This window comes from Pinus tabuliformis, chromosome 4_2 (assembly GCF_031772625.1).
Source record: "Pinus tabuliformis cultivar Carrire ecotype Pingquan chromosome 4_2, CPIR1, whole genome shotgun sequence".
Classification (NCBI taxonomy): Eukaryota; Viridiplantae; Streptophyta; class Pinopsida; order Pinales; family Pinaceae; genus Pinus; species Pinus tabuliformis.
Genome location: NC_142304.1, coordinates 33,674,966 through 33,684,919, shown reverse-complemented (window position 1 = coordinate 33,684,919; position 9,954 = coordinate 33,674,966). Strand labels below are relative to the sequence as shown.

Sequence of the window (9,954 nt, the reverse complement as noted above, 5' to 3'; positions counted from 1 at the left end):
GAAAAGCTTAAGTACTTGGCAAACCAACTGGTAAATAAACAACCACTTCCCCGAAGGGAAGCCAAAACAACAGGCTGAAGATGCTGAACCTTGACTGTGAGCATAGTTGCCTGGAAGTGGTCATCTGAGCGATATCAAAACCAAAAAGGGAGAAAAAACAGGCCTAGGTGGCCTTAAACTTCCACATCCTCACCAGGAGTCTTCTCCGCTACCAGACACACGCTGCCAATCCTCAAACTTTCATTGCCACCCGTCTCGCTTACTGGGTTCACCAAGGAATGACTTGTAGCTCCAAAAGTCCCTTCCCCGGCCACTGGACTTATGTCTTCAAGAGGCGGAATGCTTTTGGGAGTTTCATCCTGATCAAACTTATCATTCTTCAATTCGCTTCCCTCATCCATTAAATGCTCACTGCTTTGAGAAGGATCAGGAGCCATGCATGACAGAGGGGAGATTTGATTTTCTTCTTCCGAAAGGATTATAGTGATGTGAGCAGTAATCAGAGGCCTATTCATATTTCTTTGAAATTTGAAATGCGTGGTTTGGAAAGCACTATTTGGAATTGGCTTGCGCACAGGGCTCGGAGGAGGCACATCCACATGAGAGGAGGGAAGATTGATAGGCAACTGTTCAGGGTCCACAGAATGACTAGCGGTTGGATGTTTGCCGCTTCCACGTCGCCCCCCGGAATGATTCCTCCCACCCTGGCGAACCATTATGAAGAGCGAAGGGGAAGGCACAAAGAGACCAGAGACAACAACAGGGGGATAAAATGATTGACACAGAGACCGAATCAAACGCACAGAGAATGCCCGAGACGGAGATGCAACACGTCCAATTCTAAATTCAAGAGCTTTAGAGAGCTTACCCCTTAAAGCCGTGCTAATCCTGCCGTGGGGAACCTTAGCGTAATAGAACCTCTTCCAGAAAAACAGAGAGCCGACCTGGAGCTTGCCTCTGTTTGCAAGGTTCTGCCTGTCACCAAAAACCACATCAAACCAGGGCTCGGAACAATAAGACTAAGCGTGAGGTGTGAAGAGAACATACAGGATCGCCATGATTATAACAACCACAGTGTTGCTTTGAACAACACACTCCATTAATGCAAAAATCCTACAATATCCATCCTTAATAACGCTATCCCTCTTGCGCGAAGTGAGAACCTGGGAAGCCATGCTGCCCTGCAGCTGGCAGTACCTGGTTTTACAATCTGTCATGACGCTTATTTAATTCATTTGTGCCACCCGCATACGGGAAATAATAAATTCTAAATTAGACCAGAGATATAAAACTAATGAATCAATTTAATCAATAATCTATCTTTAATTATTGGAAAATCTAAATCTAAATTATCATAAAATTACAAAAATATAAAAACACGTTACTGTTTATTATTATAATTCTAAATGCCCAATTTCAAAACCCACAAACAGTTATACCCGCTTTCTTTAAGAAATAATCGATGCTTCAAGATCCCTGTTTTTATATGTATTCAGTCTTGGCGCCAAAATGAGGGCAGCAAAGCAATTCCGCCCAAGTGATTGAAGTTAAGCAAGCGACGAAGAAGTGAATTAGACTACTGAAGGAAACCTAATTTTCCAGGAAGGACGAACGTACTAGCATGGCTGGAGGAGGAGCGGAGGGGCTTCTGGGACTGGAACCCAATTCATCGATCTCAATAAAGTATGGCGGATTCTTTGGCGCGCATGAGGATTTCAGCTTACTGGAAGTCGACGATGTCGTTTTCACAGAGATTATGCAACACGGGTGAGCTATCCATTACATTCCTTTCCTGGTTGTTCCCTGATTCATTTTTTCCCAGAGAAATTCAAACTGAATATAATGATGATGATTTGGTGGCACAATAACAACAGGGTGACCATCAGAGGAAGCCCAGATGAAGAAGCTGTCCTGTGCACCTCTTCAAAAACATATGCGATCAAGTTTGTTGCCACTTCCAACTCCGTTTTCTTAATACCCCCTCAAAATCTAGTCCTTCAAAAAGAAGCAGAAGAAGATCACCGCCAGCCACAGACTGAATGCGACAGGCCCAGTGCTGGTGCACTTAAACTGGCCCCTGGCCACATGGAACTTAATCAGATTGCTCCGAAGTTGGAGAAGCTCAAGTCCCTTCTTAGTGAAAGGCCTTACAATGAAGACGACATGGGTGCAGAAATGGAAATGAGGGGCTTATACAGGTGGGAGGATTTGCTAGAGAAGATCCAAGCAAGCGAAGAGGAGCTGCGAGCAGGTCTAAAACGCCTAGCAGCCGTAGAGATTGAAGGCTACTGGAGGATTGTGGATAGCAAGTTCATGGGCTGTCTCCTGGATGTCCTTATTCTCAACTGTGTTCAGCATGATTGGCCTCTGAATGCCTTGAAAGCTGCAGATATTCTGCCCATGCTGGAGCAAGATGGGTATTCCAGAAAAATTGCAATGCATTGCTTGGAAGTCTATGGGAACACAATTGTTGGGTCTGCAGAGGAGGGGCAACATGAAATGAGCGAAGTCTGGTGTCTGAATGAGAGGCTTGTCTGCTTGCACTATGCAAAGCAGCTCATGAGTGCTGGCAGATGGAAATTGGATGACTTCATGGAAGCTTGGATGCAGAATTTGCCTTCAGGCATGCAAGCAAGCATGGAAATGCTCAAGGGCGAAGCTTTGTTGGAGAAGTTTGGTCTAGATATGTGGGTTCACCCTTTCAGTGTCTCGTCTCTGCCTGCCACTCCTGCAGAGCGTTTTGCTGCCCTATTTAGAGAAAGGCCCAAGTGGCAGTGGCAAGATTTGGAGCCCTACATTCGGTATGTTTATATGAATGAATGAATGTTGTATTTGTTCTTGAACATGATATTAGGTTCTAGGAGGTATGTATTTCTAATGACATTATTTTCGGATAAAAGGATCTACAGGAGAAACCAGACCTCATTTGCATTGTAGCATGCTTGTATTACTTCATATTCAATGCATGCAGTTCAAATCGATCTGCAACTGCTGACTCTATCATTAACAGAGTTCCGCAACTGGTTTTGGTAGGGACTTGCAGGTACCGGGTCTCTCCGTTGAAGGCTTGCTTATAAAGTACACAAGAAAATCCCAGCCAACTGCAGATTCCTCTCCTATATTCAGTGCTAGATAAGACTTATTGATATGCAAGGCATTTTGCAGAATGGTATGTTCCATTTCTAGTTACTCTGTATATGACATTATTTTTACAGAAAAAAATCAGTGAGTATACTTTTATAGCCAGATATCAATAATTTGCTTTTCCTTATTTGAGGACCGCTGAGTCGAATTGAGAATACAAGTTGGGAAAGTGCATTTGGATTGTCCTCCATATTTGAAATATCCATTGTCATACTTCAATCATTAAATGTGCTCAGAATGTGAGTCGAACAACTATAAAGTCTAATGTTACAAGTGCCATCTCGCCTCTTATTTTGTTCACAAAGAATGAAAATGTCTGGAAGTCGGTCAAGTATCTCAGGTGCTCATTGAAAATTATATTTCACATTCTTTAAGTTCTCTATTTGTAGTGGATGTATTTCACCTTTGTGATTTCAAGTGGTGCATCTGCATTTCCGTAGTTTATTATATCATAAAAGTGAAGAGCATGCTGCAGGTCTTGCCATTGCTGCCAGCTGTGCGGTTCTGTGGATGTTGTGGGTATCTTTGATTTCAAAAGAGCCTCACATTTTATAGAAAACAATGCCATTTCAAGAATGGCTGAATTGAGCTGGTGGAGTAGAGTAAGATACACATATTCAAAAAAATGCCGTTCAACAGTGTGTATTTTAAACCAGAAATATACTGAGAGTGCTCACAAATTGAAAAATTCAGGATAAATCGTGAGCTCCTCAAATTGCATGCCAAAATATTGACAGATTGATATGGCTTATGCCAGACTGGAGTCGTACTCTTTGCCTGTATTAAATTTGCAAAAGAAAAAAACTAAGGATTAGATTGAAGTTCATAGTTCAAGACCAGACAATTTTGTTGCTTTATTGGCAAGTTGTCAAGTTATAAAGCTGTTGCTTCCATAGCAAACTATTTGACAATTGTTTTTAATCATCCACGAGCATGGAACACCATTGAAAGTGTCTCTGTATCAGTCTCCCTTGTTTCTTTCTGTTTCACTCATGCTTTTCGATTAAAGATTTGATGTTAGCTGAGCAAGGTTGTTCGCAAACTTTTATTTTGGCTACGAAAATTCTGTGGAACTGTTTTCCTTTCCTCTGCTACACTGCGGTCCTTTTTTCTCATTACTTTCCTGTTGGAGCAGGTGTTTTATGCATTCCGAGGCAAGCAGCTCTGGTGAAAGTGGTCTCCTTACCAAAGGGTTCCTTCATCTACTGAGTACCTAAGACTATGGCTGAAACCTAATTGTGCATAAGTGAATTCATGGGCAGTTCATATTTTGCATTGCAATAGGAACCTCCACACTGAACAGCAAGTTGTGCTTAAGGTTCATCCTTGTGCTCAGTTTGTTAACTGGTCTCTTGTGCAGAAAAACTTACTTGGCCCATGAGCAGAACTGTTACAATACCTTTTTCTTGAATGCAAATAATAATTGCGGACTCTAGATCACGTTCACTATACTGATGTTTACTATCCAAACTGGGCAGTGGAACGCAGAATAGGCACTTTGTGTTCTCTAGTTTAATTTTGATACTCAAATTTCAAGCATGATAATCATTTTTATTTTATAGAAACAATAATTTATACTATATGTAGATAAAGGTACAGTTATGTGATGTGGAGCATCCATCTACCCCGCTATGTGTCTTGGAGATTCTAGAAGCTTGAACGTAGATGCATGCAGTTGGAAAAGGGTACCCACTCCCAATTTTAACTCAGATTTTATGCTGAATTTTGTAGGTGCATTAATCGAGTGGGCAATGGATTTGTGCACCCTTCACTGTTGTGTGGGTGTATTTTAGGAGGAACGATTGAGTGCAGGTGGGGCCAGATATGCTCAAAAGAGGATTTGTACAATAATAAGCTCGGAGGAGTTTTTCTATGCCATGGAAAAAATCACTGAGAGACCTTCAGGACAGGAGGCAGTGAGGAGTTCTGTGAAAGGATCTCTGTCAGAGAGTTTGGCAGTGTTGTGAACACTCAAGAGGGGCAACAAAAAAGCACTGAGAGTAGCAGAAGGGAAAATACTCGTAGGAGCCAAGCCAGTAAGCTCAAAGGAGCCATGTTATGCCTGAAATTATCCCGTTGAATGCCAGAGGGTGTTTTGAGTCTGCTCTAAACCAATTTGAGTGAACTGCCTCCATTAACAAAAGCTGTGTAGTTGGGCTTGATGTCTGAGGATTTTTCTAAGTGCTTTTTGATTAACATGTAATTAGTCCTTGCATGTGTTGATCTGAGGGTTCTATATAATGTAATGGCAATATTGATTAGTATTTGAAGCAATTTGTAATCTGTCTCAGTAATTCTCTTTTTGAAAATTGATGAATGTATGGTACGTGTGTTTATCGTTTAGCATTTTAGGCTTGCCCCCCTTCTATCTTCATCATTTTGGTATCAGAATAACTTGATTGTTAGAGAAGAAGATGGCTCAAAGAGGAGAGAAGTTGCTGCAGGTTTACAGCTGGAGACTTAGCTGCCAAAAAAAGCGAAAGGGAGATTGGTGAGCTAAAGTTAAATTGCAGAGCAAGAGTTCACTTGCTTTAACAATTCTTGTTGCGGAATTAGAAAGCAATGAAGCACATGTGAGTGTTGAGGCATCAAGTTGGCCCAAGGAAGCCATACCGAGGGCTGTGGCATTGCTAGAGTAACTGTTGTCTATTTGTGAGTGTGGGTTAAAAATGGCAAAGGTGAAGCAGGCGAGTCAAAAGAGAAAGTGTGGATCAGGGAGAGATACAAGTGATTAAGAAACTAATCAAATAGCGTAAGGAAGACAACACAGAGAAACAGAGATTCGAGTCATGAAAAGAAGAATAAGGGCATTGGAGAAAGAAGAAAACTGGATAATTGAAAATAGGGAGATTTCAGAGAGGGTCTTAGTCGTGGAAATGTTTTACTACCCAGAAGAAGGGGAACCACTTGAGGAAGAGTGCATAGTAACTGAGGGTATGTGTGTTGTTCAAAGCATGTAGGAAGATGATAAGAGGAATAAGCATGCAGAGACTTACATGCATGTATATGAATGCGAGGAGAAGAGTGATGCTACAAATTACATTCCAAAATAGGTTCTGGAAACCTTGGTGAAGAGTATTGGAGAAGACAAGAAGCTTGTAGCTAAAGACTTCTTGGAGGAGATTATATAGGATAAAACCATTGAAAATAAAGCTGTTTGCAGGTTGTGAAAACAAGGCCTAGTAGTAGCGGGGAATGTGATACATCTATTGGAGATGCAAGAAGGAGACACCATTCACAATATGGGTGAATTATGAACGATCATGGAGAAGATTGCCATAAATTGGGGTGAAACTTTGCCTAGGTATGGTGAAATTTGACTTCATATGGAGTTTCAAAATTTTGGAGGCGAAGATTGTAGAGGCAAATGTGTTTGTACTTCATGTACTTTTGACAAGTTATCCCAAGTGGATCGAGATAGCTCAAGATTGACTGATGAATATTAACAATATATGGGGAGTGAAAGATTAGATGTGGATGTTCGGAGTGCATGAATGGGACATTGATGAGAGTGAGTCATGGTTTGATAGGTGGAGAAGAGGAGGAATACAAAGCATAATGACTCTAAACTTGGATGTTCAAAATTTTTAAAAACAAGGGGAGTATAATACGGAGCATCCATCAAGCTCGTCACATGTCTTGGAGATTCTAGAAATTTGAATGTGAATGCATGTAGTTTGAAAAGGGTACCCACTCCCAATTTTAACTTAGAGTCTCTAATGAGCTTTGTTAGGAGCCTTAATTGAGTGGCAATGGACCTATGCACCCTTCACCATTGTGTGGGTGTATTTTAAGAGGAACAATTGAGTGTAGGTGGGGGAAAATATGCGCAGAGGAGCATTTGTACAAGAATAAGGTTGGAGGAGCTTTCTATGCCATGGATAAATTATGGAGAGAGCTTTAGGAGAGGAGGAAGCGAGGAGTTATGTTAAAGGATCTTTGTTAGAGAGTTTTTGTAGTGCTATGACACTTAGGAGGAGCAACGAAAAAGCACTAATAGTAGTAGAAGGGAAAATACTTGGAGGAGCCAAGTGAGTATGCTCAAGGAGCCATGTTATGCTTGAAATTGTCCCATTGAATGTCTATGTGTGTTGAGTTTGCTAGACACCAATTTGTGTGACCTACACCCATTAAAAATATTTATGTGGTCGGGCTTGAATTTCTTCTATTTGAGAATGTTCTAAGTGGCATATTATTAACATGTGACTAGGATTTGCATGTGTTGACTTGAGGGTTTTGTATAATGTAATGGCAACCTGATTATTATTTGAGCAATTTGTACTCTATCTTTGTAATTCTCTATTTGAATGTATGGTCCATGAGTTTATTGTTCAACATTTTAGGCTTGCCCCCTTCCATTTGCATCATTATGCCTCGTCTATTCCTTGAGGCAAAATTTTCACAAAGTACACTGAAATTCCTGTCAAATCTGCATTTTTATGGATTGTCAAAATATATCTTTGTATATTCATGGAAATCTCTTCGAAAATAACAAAAATAAGAAGTAGTGAGAGTACATTTCTATCTAGATAGAACACATTGTTCTTCATAGACTAGGAAAGGTCATGGCCAACATGAGATTGGTGGTAGGCTGAGATCATATGCTAATCAATGTTGTCATATATATCCTCTTTGGTGACGGTGTCCCTAATTTTTTGAAATATGAAGTTTTGGGTTTATCCTTTACGATTACATTTCTAGTCCTTGACATATGTGGTATTTGTTCGCAACTTGTCCATAATTTTTTCTAGATGGATTCTGGTGTTTTTCTACACAAATTCCTTATATTTGCCCAATTTAAGTGACTTCTAGTTTGTTAAATATCTGTTTTCATTGTCATAGGTTGCCTTTCAATATTTGCTGACAATGGTTAAGAAGGCCAATTGGGTTCTTTAGTTCTGACGACTTCTTCACAATGATCCTTAGATATATGCATAATTATTGGTTCATTATACAACAAACAAAAAAAAATAGGTCGAAATGAGTAGAATGAATGAAGAGGTCGAGATTTCATATTGATAAGTCAATCTTAAAATAGCCAATTATAAAGGCTTTCTCCTTTTTGTTAATTTTTTGTGACTTTCTAATCTGATACTTACTTCCAATGATTTCTTAATTAATACTTCTTGTGTCACATTCATCATTAAGTAATTATATAGAGAAAATCTCAATTGTAAAACAATAACGATAGTAGGATCATGAAGAGACAACCAAACACAAGAGACACAAAATTTTACCTTGGGAAAACCTTAACTAGGGAAAAGCCCAACAACCTTTTCTTAGAGAAATTGTATAATTCAACAAGAGATACAATCTAATTTTTCCAGTCAAATAAAGTCAAATTGCCGAGGAACAGGTCGAATTTTGGCATCTTACTGCTGCCCAGAAAACTTAGTGTGTTGCTTGAAATGTGAATAGAAAATTTGGTCTGCTTTGCCCAGAATTTGGTCAAACAAATCAAAAGAAGAATGGTCAATATAGGTCAAACTTTGGCCTCCTTTACTTTCTCTCTCTTTTGCATAGATGAACAAAAGAGCAGATGCTGTGTGTGATCCGAATTGGCTCCAAGAGGTGAAGTCGATTGGTAATATATGGTGTTTGATGAGCCCAAATAGGTGTCTTTTTGGTTGGTTGACTTGTACATTTGGAGGCAAAAATTGAATTTTCAATTTTTTTTTCTCTTTTGAAGCCAACTTGAATTAAAATTTAAATTTCTTGTATTTTGTGGGCTAATGTAATTTAGGAATACTGGCTGCAACTACCAAAATTCAACACTCCCTCTTAGTTAGGGAGGTATTCACTTTGATTTCTTTGGATATATCTCATTGTTGAAAAATTTCTCCATCCTAAGAAAAGGTTGAAAGAGCTTGCTATGTTGATGAATCCATCCACCTCATGTTCTATTATAGAACCATGTGGAAAGCATCCTGCATCAACATTATGCAAAGGAATCTAGTCACCCACTAGACACATCCCCTTTGCAAATGGATCTAGCCACCCATTGACCAAAAGCCTTTTATGGTCTCACTGGTTCTTTTAGCCTTCTGGGGTCAAGACTAGTCATTGTTCACCAATTATCCAAGTTGTCCCTTGGAACCTGGTTAACACTTGTGACCTATGGTGAAATCCTGGGCTATTACCATTCATGCATGCCAATTGAATGGTAATATATCTGCCCGATGTTAAAGGCATTCACTCTACCCACTAGCTAAGTACCTCTTGGCAATTTGGGGAGCACTCCAGGCCTTGATGTTGTTTGGGCCATTTTTCCTAGCCACATTACATGGACCCTGGTCAATATCTTGACCTAGGGAGAATAACTGTCCCTTCATGCTACAACATCAACACTCCCTCTGACTGAGGGAAGCATTCTCAACTAATTTGAGCTTGTCCCTGAAGTATACAAACTTCATCTAGGACAAAGGATTTGTGAGAATGTCAACATCTTGCTCGTCTATAGAAATGTATTGGAGCCTCACTGCTCCCTTCTATACTATGTCTCAGATATAGTGGTACTCAATGTGCTTCAACTTGTCATCATGGTTGTCCCCTGCACTAGATCAAAAAATCCTGTGAGTAGCTTCCAAAGCCACACTGCTTCATAAGTCGTCAAACTAGCTTCAATATACTTTGGCCTTTGCAATGCTGAGTGCGACAAATGTCTACTTCTTGCTCATCCTAAAACATCCAACTGTGCTCTTCTTGTCTTTTGCACTTTTTGCTTTATCTGTATATTCTTGCAACTATACTTCATCAATTGAGACATGTTCCAATCCATAACTAATTGTGCCATGGAGATATTTCAATACA

At 39.9% G+C, this 9,954-nt stretch overlaps 1 protein-coding gene across 4 annotated transcripts; it reads left to right on the top strand.

Annotated features, from left to right (window-relative positions):
• The first annotated feature begins 1,483 nt into the window (after positions 1-1,483).
• On the top strand, positions 1,484-5,391 carry LOC149168196 (zinc ion binding protein). Of its 4 annotated transcripts, XR_016259320.1 has the most exons (5): positions 1,484-1,767; positions 1,875-2,801; positions 3,034-3,169; positions 4,280-4,462; positions 4,876-5,391. XR_016259320.1 is itself a non-coding variant. In XM_089426903.1 (4 exons), exons 1-3 carry the CDS (start codon positions 1,622-1,624, stop codon positions 3,134-3,136), a joined length of 1,176 nt encoding a protein of 391 aa, XP_089283029.1. In that variant the 5' UTR covers positions 1,484-1,621; the 3' UTR covers positions 3,137-3,169; positions 4,876-5,390. The 4 variants fall into 4 exon arrangements, 3 of the variants coding, with proteins under 3 accessions (XP_089283029.1, XP_089283027.1, XP_089283028.1); XM_089426903.1 differs by lacking the exon at positions 4,280-4,462 and having other exon boundaries at positions 4,876-5,390; XM_089426901.1 differs by lacking the exon at positions 4,876-5,391 and having other exon boundaries at positions 4,280-4,686.
• Positions 5,392-9,954: the final 4,563 nt, after the last annotated feature.